Source organism: Nannospalax galili, unplaced genomic scaffold (genome assembly GCF_000622305.1).
Source record: "Nannospalax galili isolate Female #2095 unplaced genomic scaffold, S.galili_v1.0 scaffold128, whole genome shotgun sequence".
Lineage (NCBI taxonomy): Eukaryota > Metazoa > Chordata > Mammalia > Rodentia > Spalacidae > Nannospalax > Nannospalax galili.
In genome coordinates, this window is record NW_008360322.1 from 528,686 (window position 1) to 542,846 (window position 14,161).

General features: G+C 40.3%; 1 protein-coding gene across 4 annotated transcripts in view; it reads right to left on the minus strand.

The window, feature by feature from the left end:
- The window catches only part of Jakmip2 (janus kinase and microtubule interacting protein 2), a 187,975-nt gene that overhangs the window by 17,374 nt on the left and 156,440 nt on the right, over positions 1-14,161 (minus strand). For all 4 annotated transcript variants that reach the window (XM_029559754.1, XM_029559753.1, XM_008825241.2 and 1 more), the window contains 6 exons: positions 13,951-14,049; positions 12,229-12,282; positions 11,345-11,410; positions 7,994-8,062; positions 5,592-5,669; positions 1,925-2,128 (listed from right to left, as the gene is read on the minus strand). In XM_029559754.1, coding sequence (XP_029415614.1) covers positions 1,925-2,128; positions 5,592-5,669; positions 7,994-8,062; positions 11,345-11,410; positions 12,229-12,282; positions 13,951-14,049 — 570 coding nt within the window. The remainder of the gene's footprint in view (positions 1-1,924; positions 2,129-5,591; positions 5,670-7,993; positions 8,063-11,344; positions 11,411-12,228; positions 12,283-13,950; positions 14,050-14,161) is intronic.

The following is a 14,161-nucleotide window of genomic DNA, read 5'->3' on the forward strand; positions in this document are numbered from 1 at the left end:
GAGAGAGAGAGAGAGAACTTGGATTTTCTTTGGAGTACCAAAGCACAAATGTCCAATAAATAGTGATGGGCTCTAGAATTTAGATGTCAGAATTGTATCATACTTGTCTTTGATGCATCCTTGTCAAAGCCTTCTGGAATAAATCTACCATTAAGTTAAAGGGAGAGGAGACTAAGAAATACCCAGAAAAGGCACATTTAGTGATCATTTGTTTGAAAGACAGAAGACATCAGGGGACTCTTTGAGGCTCAGAAACACTGTATCAACCCAGACTGAGCCACTTAAAAGTACAATTCTTTCAAGAGAGAGGTGTCAGTTAACTGGTTAAAGAAAACCTCAAAATGAGATGACAAGATTTTTATTATAACTCTTAGTCCATCTTAAAAACATATCTGTGGTTCCAAAACATAACTCCCAATTTGTTAGAATGGATGAAGCGCTATTACAGCATCAAAAATTCTACAAAAGATATTTTTATCCCTTGACAGGAGAGAGAGAGAGAGAGAGAGAGAGAGAGAGAGAGAGAGAGAGAGAGAGAGAGAATATCTATTGTTAAAGGCTTTACAAACTGTCCATGGGTCAAACTCCAAATTTTTGTTAATTCGGAAAACTCTCTGATAGAAATACGTATTTGCGTGTGCATGTTTTGAGGACAAAGGACTTGAGTTCCTGCTAGCTTGGGAAAAAACCCAAAGCTCCTAGTTACACCTAGAGGGTGTGGTCAGGTTTCCAGGGTCTGTTCTTACTGATATTGTAAAATAACCCTAATTTCTGCCTCTTATATGTGCCACCAGATTATTACAACTTTGAATACCAAATATAATAGCATAGTAACTTGGATTATGAAATTTATAATAAGAGAACATCTTAATTTCTTTTTTTAAGATTTATTTATTTTTATGCTTTGTGTCTGAGAATTTTGCCTGCATTTAGTTATACCAACTGCATGCAATGCCTATGGAGGCCAGAAGAGGGCATTTGATTCCCTGGAACTGGAGTTAGGTTGTTAGGCACCATGTGGGTTCTGGGAATTGAACCTGAGTCCTCTACTAGAGCAGCCAGTGTTCTTAACCAGTGAGCTATATCACTCTTGCCCTGAATTACGGAATTCTTTTGAATCTGCTTTTGACTAGGACTCCACTCCTCACCGGGCAAGCTACAACATAAATGAAGAATTGTGAGGAATTTTGGTTACAAGTAAGTAATAGATGCCTACTTTGTGTCTTGACAGTCTAGATTAATCATGTAAGTCATGAATGACTCAAGAGGTATATGACAGTATTGTATGGTGGTTAGCACACAGGTCTTAAGGTCAGGTACACATGGATTGTAATCTTGACAGTGGTACTTACATCCTGAGTACATTTTTTAAATACTCTTGTCTTCAAAGTTGGGATAGTAAGAATACTTACCTCCTAGAACTTTTGTGACAATGAGAAGAAATGATGTGCTTCATTTCTGAACTCAGGCCTTTGGTTCCTGACAGCAAAGCCAGGCAGTGTACAACAGCCTCCAGGCTTCTTTGCTACTGCTGCTTGTACTGAGAACCCAGAGAAGGGCCCTTGCTCTCTTTTACCGTGTTCTGATTATTGCCACAGGCTCAGCTATGGGCTCAAACAAGTAAAGTGGAAACAGTGTCCTGCTTCCCTGTACAGGGGAGTGGTCAGGCTACAAGAGATCCACAGTGTCCAACAAAGTCCTTCTAAAGCAGATGGCTTCATGCAGTGTCTCTGAAATGCCATGCTTTCTTAAGATTGAATTTTATCACAAACCTGTCACCCTAGATTGAGCAATTCTGGGAAACAATAGTTATGCATTTTCATCTCCCACAATGTCTTGAGCTGCTCCATACTTACATCAGTGCTTAGGGCTAAGTCCCACTTGCTTAGGACTAACCTACACAGGTACAGGGCTTGGTCCTCACCTGGTGGGCTTGCTGTAAGAGCTCCATTCTCTCCTGGAGAATCTGACAGTCATACTCTCTGCTCTTCCGCAGCATTTGCCGCCGTAACTTTTCTACCGCCGTCCTCAGCTCCTCTTGCTGTTTTTCACTTAACAGTTCACCAAACTTGATAACAGTTTCTTGCTGCAGAGCATTGTACAAAGTAGCTTCTAGCTCCTGGATTCTCTGGCAAACAGAATCAGAAAAGTCTAACTTTGGGACTGAGCACTTAGGTATGGTGTGGGGTGCACCTGTGTAGGTGGACATGAACATGGGGCCTCAGTCTCATGGGATCCTAGTGATGGGAGGAGTTCAAAGTGTCTCCATCCCAACTCCCCTCTGAGCACTCCCCTTATGAGATTCCACAAATGCCATCCGCACAATGTGCAAACTGCTCTGTGAAGGACAGTTGTTCCTTTTCTTGAGAGCCTGTTCATTTAAGCACATTTTTTTTTGTAATTTTTACAAAAACTTTATTGAGAATTTCACACATGCATACAAGATGTTCCGATCAAATACATGCCTGCTCCCTCCCCTCCAACATTCCCCCCTCTGAAGAGGCGACCCCCAAATCCTTCAAGGATTAGATACAAGCTCCCAAATACTTCCAACATCCTTGGCCTTTGGAAAAGAGCATATTGCTCACAGGCCCAAGGACATTTTGACATTTAGCCAAGAAACTGGCTACATTTCTTTGGGGCCTTTTTACCCTAACTGCCTAGCCTATGCCTACCTCTTCTTATCACATCATCCTCTGAGGGGGTTACCAAATTGCCAATAGGGAATAGGGCCACTGACCACTCTGGCTTCTTCCATGCTGAACAGGGAGGAATGGGTGAGGCAATTGGAGTACCCCTTTAGTGGGTCTATCTAAAAGACTCCCAAATTGCATAACTCTTGTCTCTAAGGGAAGAGGAAAGTCCTTGAATTATGAATAGGAGATGTGAAGGAGAAGTAAAGGTAAGAGTAATTAGCATTACAAGTTCTAGACAGGGAACTAGAAAAAAGTCAGAACAGGGCAATTTTCAAATGTTCATATGAAAGTCCACTGGAGTTTTTTGACAAAGGCTCCCCAAAGCATCCCTCTATTGGGTTCTTCTTCATTTTTCTTTTGTCTTCCAAGGCTGGACTAGTTGGCTGGGAAGAGTGACTGGACTTTCATTTGTAGAAAATTTCTGTTATAATGACTATACCTCCCTCTCTTCTCAAGTATAACTGAAAATAAGATTATTCTTTCCTACCTGAAAACCCTGTACCTATTTGAAAGCATATGTCATAATGTCCATGGTATTAGGAATAGGTGTCAGTAATAGAAAATACTTGAAATTTGAGATATGCTTCAGATATGAAATTTCACCTCTCATTTGTCCAACAATTCTTTTCAAGTGTGTGTGTGTGTGTGTGTATGTGTGTGGTGTGTGTGTGTATGTGTGTGTGTGTACATGTGTGTGCAGGTCCACAAACACAGGGATGCACAGGCATGCATGTGAATGTGGAAGCCATAAGTTGACATCAGGTGTCTTCCTCAACGAATCTCCACCATATTTTTTGAGACAGGCTTTCCCACTGACCATAGAGCTCACCAATTTGGCTAGAGCAACAGGCCACAAGCCCCAGGGATCTTCTTGCCTTGACCTCCCCAGCAATTGGATTATAGGTGTACACTTCTATACCTAGGTTTTACATGGGTGCTGGGAATTAAACTCAGAGGAGCCATCTTCCCAGAAACTGCTCTATTTTTTTTTTAATATACCAAGATTGCTTACATGTTTGAGTCCTCTGTTTGACAGATGAATTATCTACTTTCTTTAATCTCTATATGTATGGGTATGTATGTGGTGTGTGTACATGTGTGGTATGTGTATGTTTGTATGATGTGTGTAGTGTGAGTGTATGAATGGCAGTGGGTGTGGTGTGTCGGTGTGTCGGGTGTGTGCATGTGTGTACATGTGATGTGTATATGCGTGGTATGTGTGGTGTATGTATAGTGTGCATGTGTGTGGTGTGTATGTGTGTGTGCTGTGTATGCATGTGTGGTATGTTTGTGTGTCTGGTGTGTATGTGTGTGTGTGTGCACGTGTGTGCATGCATCTGATACGCACTTCAGATACAGTTGTCCAAATCTATCGTCTTATTCCCTGTAATTCTGACAGAACTGAGTAGGAATGTCCTGTGAGGCAATGCTTTCCTATCATTGGTCCTGGACAAAGCACACGTCACCTGTGAAGTTAAATACGGTTTCCCAAATGGGGACTCTTTAGTTTCTTTCAGCAGTCCAGCCTAATTGTATTTTCTGTGGGCAGGAGAGACAAGGGTAACAGGGTAGGAAAAGAGGAAAACAACTTCCTTTAAAAATTTTCTAATCAGTGACCAATTCTCATTCTCTTGTTTCCTCATTAAACAGTATCAAAATCTCTTACTCACTTTGGAGAGGGAAGACTAAGTCAGCTCTGTTAAAATCAGGGGCTCAGTATTTCACTCTTTTCCCCAAAAGTATAAAAGCATTATAAAAACCTCTGTTGCCAATTTCTTCAAATATTCTAGCTCGTTCTTAGTCTTCTGCTCGATTATTATGGATACATGTGAATGGGGTATAAGGAGTGAAGAAAGAAGAGCTCCAGTGTTAGGGGCTTTATAGAAGGAGAGGGATGGAACAGGAGCCTTAGTAAGTATGATGTTCTATGGAGGAAAGGGCACAGTCTACTTCCCACTACAACCTCGCTTGCTGTGGTTGTTATGAGCAGAAAAGCCACAGATTCCCAGGTCAGATCTACACCATACTTTTCTGCCAACTCAGGCAAGGTTTTTATTCTACAATCCTTGCTTCCCTCCTATGTAGAACATGAATAATAATATTGTCTGGGCTTTAAAGGTTATTTTGAGAAATAAATGAATTTAAAAATGTGCAGCAAACATTACTTTATTATTCTCTTACTAGAGTCCTAAATGACTATATTTGATTTAATAAAATTCCTCTTTAATCAGATTAGCATTCAATATGTCCTCCATCTATTATTTAACACCATACATTTAATTAAAAATGAATTAAAATTATCTATAAAATATAAGAATATTATAACAGCAAAGATCTTGGGATGCTTTTGTTCTAAAACCAGAAGTAGAAATCAGTAACCACAGGAATGCTGTGATGCTCAACTACATGACAAATGAAATAGGAGATCTTAGTCCCATCATTAGAGTAATGAATGCTGGGTGTACTGGATAGCTTTAGTGTCATCTTGACACACCTGGGTTGAAGGAGTTTCAATTGGGGAATTGCCCCCATTGGACGGACCTGTGGCCATGTCTGTGGGACATCTTCTTGATTACTGAGTGATTTGGGAGGGCCCAGGCCACTGTGGGTGGTGCCACCCTGGGTAGGTGGGCCTATGTTGTATAAGAAAGCAGACTGAGCAGGGGCTAGGAGAGCAAGTCAGTAAGCATCATTCCTTCATGGCCTGTGCTCCAGCTCCTGCCTCCAGGTTCCTGCCTTGAGTTCCTACCTTGGGTTCCCTGATGAACTGTGATCCGGGAGATGTAAGACAAATAAACCCTTTCCTCCCCAAGTTGGTATTGCTCAGAGTGTTTTGTCACAGAAATGAATAAACAAATGAGAACACTGGGAGTCCCCACTGCTTACTGTACCTACCATATATGCCTGGTCAAGAGCTTGCTTTCTGTAGTCTAATTCCTCCTCCAGGTAGCCTTTTATTTTGCAGAATTGTTCCTACAATAAAAGATCACATTGATAAAAGATGGGCCCATGTAGGGTGCTCTTAAAGACTTTTATGCTGATCTGAGAGTAAGGAATTAAGTATAGATTCTGACATGCTGAGTGTTAAATGATAAGTCTATGTGCATGAGTACAGTTGGATTTCTGCTATTCTTCATTCTGCAGCTAAGGTCTCAGCCAAGTATGGCATGAAAATACTAGAACAAAACATTACGTCTTCTGAATATACCTACTTTTTGCTTTCACCATCCCTTATAGAGCAAAATAACTACTTATAGAGCAATTACATCATAAATTGGAATCATAAATAATCAGATTTGAAACACACAAGAGTTTGTGTGCAGGTTCTATGCAAAGCCACTCCATTTTATGTAAGGGACTTGGACCTCTGTAGACTTTGGCATCTGCAGGGAGTCCTGGTGCTGTTACATTGAAAATGTGGAGGACAACAACTGAGTATTGTGATAGTATGTTTTTCTAGGAATGTCATGAAACGTAACACAGTAATACTGTGTAATAAACAAGTTTAACTTATTCAGATTAGTATGCACAAGGACAAACAACAATTTAAAGAGTCTGGTGATTCTGCTCACACTGCCATTTGATGAGCGCTCATTTGGCCCCTGGCGCAAAGCTGGTGTGAGCTTGGAGACGTGAATATGCTTTCCTCCCTTGTTCTCAGTTCCACAGTGCTTCTCATATCATGATCATCTTGTCATTAGTAGGTAAAACTTTGTTTTGGGGGTACAGATAGTCTCAAGTGCATGTCAATCATTTCTTCAGATACTTAACTGAAGGAGTAAGAACTTCTTCCAACCCATTGGGTTTCGTGGAAACCCATTTGTGCTCACTGAAAGGATGTAATAATCATGCTATGGGTTTTTCTGACCACCACTGGGTTCCAGTGCCCACAGCAGTACCCACTACAAGCTGACTGCCTCATCGGTAGTTGTGTATTTAAAGAGCTTTCAAGGGTGAGTTTGCACACCAACAGTTCTTGTTATAGGCTTTCACACTAGAGCTTAATTTCTTGGTAAAATATGAATTCAAAATAAGATGCCGATTTATAAACTATAAAGTGTTATAAAATATAAATTATTCTTATAATAGAGCTCCCTGATTTGATACAAATTACATGTGTTTTCACAATAATGATAATTTAAATGAAGTCTTGTTATAAAATTCTTTACCTTGCTACAAGTTAACAAGCAATTAATTCCTACATTTGGAAAGCTGTTTTTAAAACTGTGTTAAAACAAGTTAAATAAAATTTAAATGCATAGTTAAAACGTGAAATATAATCACATTTTCCACAGAAATTTTCATCTTGCAAAATGGGAACTATTCCCATTTAACAATTCTCTAGTTTTTCTTCCTCTCAATCCTTGGTAACCAGCACACTTTCTCTTCCTCTGGGTTTTAGGACTCCAGTGCCTCACATGAATGCAACAAGACAGTTTACGGTTTTGTGGCAGCTTATTTTATGAATGTCATCACAGTTCATGCGCACTATAACCTGAATTGGACACTATGGAGTCTGCTGGGAGATGAGAGTGGCACTTAGAGCTCAAGAGAGAATGAGGGGTATTTGAAAGCAAGTGAGGAGGAAGTTCTGGGCAGAAGAGATGCCATGTCTAACAGCCTACATCTAAGACTAAATTCTTTTCTTAAATAAACACAGTTTATTTTGTTTATACATTTATTCATCAGTAGATATTTTGGCTAGTCTCCCCTTTTGACTACTGTGAATGATGTGGGTGGACAGTAACTCATCCATACACTGATTTCAAGTTTTTCAGTACTGTTGTGTCATACAATAATGCACTCAATTGTGAGGCAATCCTCATGCTGCTTTCCACAGCTTCGGGATCATCTTACATTCCCAGCAGCGCCCTCCATCCTGGCTGCTCCACATTTTTGCTAACATTTGTTAAGTTTTTAATTTTTTTTTTTGACAGTAGCTATCCTAAATGGATGTGATGTAGCTTTGGGATTCTTAAAATCAGATTTACACCTACCAAGTCTGTAATCATTACTTGATAATTATTTATAAATAATTTCTGCTATAGCAGAAAAAAATCAGCCTAAAAGACAAAAAGAAAAAGAAAAAAAGAAGATACCTAATTCATTTTTTTCCAGCATTAGTTTTGGAAATAATTGCCCAAGCATGACATGTTCTTTTGGGAGATTAGAGCTGGAATTAGATGCCTCTGGGAATTTTTCTCCACAGCCTACATACAACGTGCATCAATGCCAGATAAAACTGGAAGAGGCGACTTCCACTCACTTAGTGTGTGATGTTTTCCTCTTTGACTCACCATGTCACTTTCCAGTTCAATCATTTTCTGGTGCAGGGCGGCCTCTGCTCCTTCAATCTGTTGGATCCACTAGAGGATTAAGAAGACAGGTTGACACAATTGTTTGACATTTTGTATATTCTGTGTATTGCCCACTGGAGTGCTCAGCCCTTTTCCCTTATGTCTCAGGAAGTGGGTCAAGAACTTAGGTGAAAACTTAATGCATTTTTATCTCTTGGAGTTTAGACAAAAGGCTGTCATCTTCAGTGTATCAGCAATTTAACAAATGCCTTCTGATATCTAGCACATGTCAGGCATTAGGACTGCAACAGTGAAAAAGACTGGCAAAATTTTTGCACCTGTGGGAGGATTTCTTAGAAACCGGAGTCTGAAGGAACAGTGGGGGATACATGGGGGGAAATAAGGGGGAAATGCCAAGCACAAGGAACAACATGTTCAAAAGCTCAAGGTTGGAGGGAATATAAGAAGTTAAAGGAAATTCTCAATATATGAAATGATTTCAATAAAGTGGTAAAGAATTATATTTAAGAGGAGACATTTTAAACAAATCACACGAAAAGGACATATTTCCTGTCACGCATAGTGTTTCTGGTGTGGCATTAATAATCATTCTGAATGATTTTAGTCTTTGAGTACTATGCTGTGAGCACACCATACACATGGCTTAATAGAACCAATTATTATAGTGGGGTCTATCAAGGTGAATGCCAACTTACACCTTATAGAGGGTGACTGGCCATAACAACTATGTGTGTGAGTTCTGGAGGGACCCCTTTTGGTCCTTAGTTAATTTTAGCTTTCAGTGGTTTCATTGCCTTGAAAGTTAACTTGATTTCCCTTGAATCACTAGTTTTTTTTAAAAAAAACTGTCAAATGGTGTTAATAATACTGTGAAAATTAAAGAAAGAATTTTGTGTGAGGTGGTACTCACCATATATTGCATGAATTAGTGGGCCCCATTATTGGGTTTTATTTCTCTATTGTGTGATGCATGATGTGGTACATTGAACATTCTTCATTCTAGACTCTGGAGAGACACCATGCCCAGCCACCCTAGGTTGCTGAGAACATGGTAAAAGCAAAAGGGCACATTGAGACTGCAGAGCTGTGACTCTCTCAGCTCTCTGCCCATATCCACGGCAACCTCTTCAAGCAAATTTCACTCAACAGCTACAGTTTCTTATGCACTGTTAATTTTGCTAACTCTTCTTGAATTCTGCCCATTTATCACAGAAAAAAAGATTCATTATAAAAAAATGGTGCATTTGAGGGTACTGTGAACCTCAGTCATTCAATCATGAGCTTTAGAACTATATGTTGACTCCTGCTATTATTTGTCTACCCAAAGCAAATTATTCTTTGTAAAATGAAAATAAGACACCTATAAACTGGATATGAGAAACAGTGACACATATGCAGCCTGTGGTGCTGTCCCTGGTGTGTTTTGCCTGCCTGTAAGTGCACCTGTGCATGCAATGCCCATGGAGGCCAGAAGAGGGGTCAGATCCCTGAAAACAGAGTTACAGTTATTGGCTACTGTCTAGGTGCTGGGAACCTGGTCTCTGCAAGAGCAGCCAGTGCTCTTAACCACTAAGTCATCTCTCTAGCTCCTAAGTGCTAGAATTTTAAGTATACACTTTGAATAAAGATCACACTCTCATATAGAGACTGTTATACAGATTTGCAGTCATAAGATCAATGCTGGCATTTGGAAAACCAAATGAAAAGCTCAAATAGAGGAGGTGATATTAATGTCAATTGCAAAGGTCTGCACAAACAGCAGATGCACGCATCAAGAGCCCTGTATGGCAGGCTTGTGTCTTATTCATCTGGTGCCTTATTTTCTACCATAGTGCTCAACAGAGAGCTATCACTCTGTGATATGAGATGATATGAGCAGAGTCATGCATTATATCGCCATGGCTCTGATGGACCAGCTCCTGGGTGCTCTACACAGCCCACTTTGGGGTTTCATGGAATGCTCAAGCTCCATGAAATAGTGAAGATGACGGACTCTGGCTCCAGACTAACTCAATCAACTTTGAGCTGTGTGCAGAGCACCTACCTTCTGTATGCTTCAGATTTCTTTTGTAAAGTGGGATGGTTCCATTCAAAAGAAGCGCTGTGTGAGCATTCTCTGTGCATTGGTACTCACAAAGGGCCCTAGCTGCTTGAGACTAAAGAATCTAAGAACCAAGAATCACATAAGGCTACTGCTCCTTTCTTTCACCTCTCTAGTTTACATCTTTCATAAGACCAACTTATATTTTCTTTGCAGTCCTAAATCAAGGCAATTCCACCTGGCATTAAAGAACTGCAATCCCTCTGAATTCAACCAACTGACACACTATCGCTCTAACCATTATTGCCAAATAAACACCCAGACTGCTTTACACACTGTTTTATCTTCTCCTTTGTGTCTGTCCCTGTATCACTGTAAGAGTGGCAACAGATTCATTCATTCATTTCTTCAGTAAGCAGTCACCGAGCATCTCTAGCTATGCTGCTCTGGTAGAAAAGCCAGGGGCAAAAAAGGGAGGAGGAACAAATTAGAAAGAGCTGATTTGCTCAGGGTTTCACTTAATTTTTAACAAGATTGGTATTCTTTTTAAATTAAGAAAGTGTTTTGATGAAAATATACAGTACTTTTTATTCAAACACACAGACATGACTCTCAGCTATGTGTTGAGGCTTTTCTTAATTAAAAAAGCATTTGTTTGAGGCAGGGTCTTGTTATGTAGACCAGGCTAGCCTTGAACTTTCCTCTCTGCTTTCCAAGTGCTGGGATTACAGGTGTGTACCTCGGCACCTGCCTATGGACTGATTCTTGAGACATTCTTCTTCTGTCATGTCATTTACCAGGGTTAGACACAAGGGGGCAAGCATATACCAATACTGACTTTCTCCTGACTCCTTTGGTTGGGCTTTCTGGAGGAGACTGTAGTGACAAGTCTCCTGAGGCCAAGCCACAGAATCAGTAGGGAACAATAGCTATGTGAGCACCAATGGGATGTTTGCAACAAGAGCCTCTTCAGTTTCACTACTTCTCAGCAAACCCTTTTTTTGTTGGCCTGCCGGTGTGCTAGGATAGCTTGATAACAATGCAATTCTAAAGGTTTTCCAATTTTTATGAATGATGTGTTTTGTAGGGGACTTAACATAAAAATTATGTATCCACTCAAAACTGGTACAGCCTTCGGTATGCGCTTCTCTCTTTGGGTTGGATCCCATTATTATGCATTCAATAATGCAGAGTCAGGTGGACAGGGAGGGTTCTTTACTCCCTCCGCCCTTCTCTCTGGATAGTAAAACGAACAACTGATGACTGGAAATGTCAGCTTCAGTCATTACCTTCTCTGCCAGGGACAGCACAGTGCTGGCCTGAATTATGGCCACTTGTTCTTCATTCCTTAAGTTCTGTGAGGGAGGAAAAAAAGAAAAGCAGTAAGGTGAGAGACAAAGCTCCAGACACCGGAAAGTAAGTGTGCCACCTTCACAGTATGGAGGCAAGGACCTCAGCAAACTGAATTCCTTCTTCTAACTGTTCCTCACAGAGATTCCATGCAAGGCCTAAAGCTTCCTGTGGCTGTAGACAGACTTCATTGATAACCACACTACGAGAAAACCAGAAACCAGAAGAACGAGCAGCCTTCTCATGGCAGTTCTGATGTGATTTCACTCGTTCTCTTTTCTCCTTTGATAATTTTTCAAGGGGAAAATGGTGACTTCTTCAATGTATTGGTGTATCATTCACCTAGTGTGACTATGAGTGTTCCTGCCCCTGAATTAGCAGCCTTTGGCCCTGCCTGGAAGGAACTATTAAAAAAGAAAAAGGATTATAGCCCTCTGCTTCATTTTTATGGGGCTGCCAACAACCCTAGTGTTTAGCATTCTTTGTGACTGCCTGGCTGATTAATTTTACACTGGATGCCTCTAAGCAACAGTCAGGTGGTGATTAGCTTTAATCACTGCAGATGGGGTAGGCATTCAAACCTAAAACCTTTCCATGAAAAGCCTTTCTGCTGCACCTCATTTCTGCAGCTACCTTCTAGAGCTCCCCAAGGCCGCTCTACCAGGTTGTTCACGAAATGGCAGATTCTCTTCAGGGAGGTACATGCTTAAGCACTATGGGGTCTCACCTGTTAGTATTTTATACGGGACATACTGAGAAGCATTTCTTACCTCTGTTTAGGCCATCTCACATCTTTCACATACATAGTCAATATATTGCTTACCCCATTATCACCCAGGATATCCAGCTGCTTTATAAGATCAGGGATGTTGACATCCTGCAAAACCAAGGAGATGCATTGAAGGCAGATGCAAATGTGGCTAGAACGGAGCCCATAGTTAGAGAAGGCATTTAGGCACACATCTTTCCCTTCTCTGTTTTCAGTCGGGTACATCTGGTTCTAAGTTGCCACTCTGCTTCTGATGAGCTGTGAGCACTTGGAACGCCACTGAACAGTTCATTTTCAGTTTTCTCAGTTACGAAATGGAGATGATAAATACCTTCTGTGTGGGGTCATGAAGGTGTTTGTGTGTGTCTAGCATGAGGTGAGGACTTGGACTATGGCCACTCTTTCCTTGGAATGGCTAACTTTCAACTTTTGGCCCAATTTTCAAAATTTCAGGTACGAAGGAGAGTAATATGAAAGTCATTTATTCTAATTGGAAGAATTCGGTCTGGTCGAATGTTGATTATCATGTAGAAAGCTCTAGTGTGGTTCTTTTACAATGGTCAGCATTATTTTCATCTAATGGGAAACAGGTTAATTTTGCTCCAATCCTTGACTGTGTGTAAAGCAATTGGACTACATTTGAAACAGTTCTCTTGAGTATAAGCTGCACCCATTGGAGTAGGGTTTTTCTGGTGATTCATCTAAGAAAAGAGCAATCCAGGAAAAGATATAGACAACTGCTTTTCAGTCAATTGAAAGTGAATCAGAAACTTGCTATGATTTAAACATTTTCATGAAGCCAAGGAACTTTAGAAGCTTAAAGGCTGACATGACTTAGCATGGAAGAAAAGAAAGCAAACGTTACTGTCTAATTTCTTTCCCACCTTTTTAGCTAATTAGCTCCCAGCCCCCTCTCTTGCTTATGTTCAAACAGCAGCACTACCATGGGGAAGGGGAAGGGAAGGCCTGGCTCCTTATCAAGGGCAGCGAGCAGGCAACTGATGCACGTATACTGCGCAGATTAGGGTGGAGGCAGGAAGAGCCAAGCAGAAGGCAAAAGGATCTTCCAGAAATAGCGGTAGGCACTCCAGATCTACCCAGGAGGAAATCACCTTGATGCCTTTCATTACACTGGAGGGAAATACATTTTCTGGGGAACAGAGACATTTCCACTCAACCTTAATATTTAAAATGTATTCCACTTGCACTAAAGAAAGAATTACATTTTATCTAGTAAACAGCATGTTCATTATAAACCCTAAGCCCTTCCTAAAGGGAAAAAAAAAATCCTCCCTAAATTAAATCCATCATAAAAGACAGTGAACACGAGGACTTCAAAGATCTCCTCTGGCTCAAAATTCCCATGTAGTAAATTTCACTGTGTCTAGAAACTCACAATAAGAAGATTCAGAATATGTTTTATCTGGTGACTTGAAATACATTTGTTGAAGTACTGAGATTTTTCATATTTCTCTTAGATAATTAATGCTAATTATTTTAGTACATATATTGATCCCATTCTGTTTTTTAAAAATGACTCTGATCTAAGTAATCACAGCTGTCTTTGTTCTTTGCTTTTACCTTTTATGCATCTGTCACACATTTATTTTATGTTGTATTGACTTTCCAATAGATGTGACTATTTTCATTTTCTACATGGCTTAAATCAAAATGAGATGTAGGGACTGAAAGACAGAGCAGTCACAAGCAACCTTCCCTTTTCCAATTCCCAGATTTTCAAATATCCACATATATGGAAGATCACAGTCTACCTACCTTGACACCTTCTTTCATACAGTAGATCTGTAGGGCACTCACGCCATCTGAGAAGGGGTGAATCTGCAGATTAAATGGAGGGGATCGCCTCTCTCTCTCCTTGGAATACAGGGAAAAATATATGAAAAGAAATAAAAGAAGCAACAACTGAGTAAATGCTAAATCAATTATCTCTCTACAAGGTTTTAGTAGTTAATCAATATGTCATTTG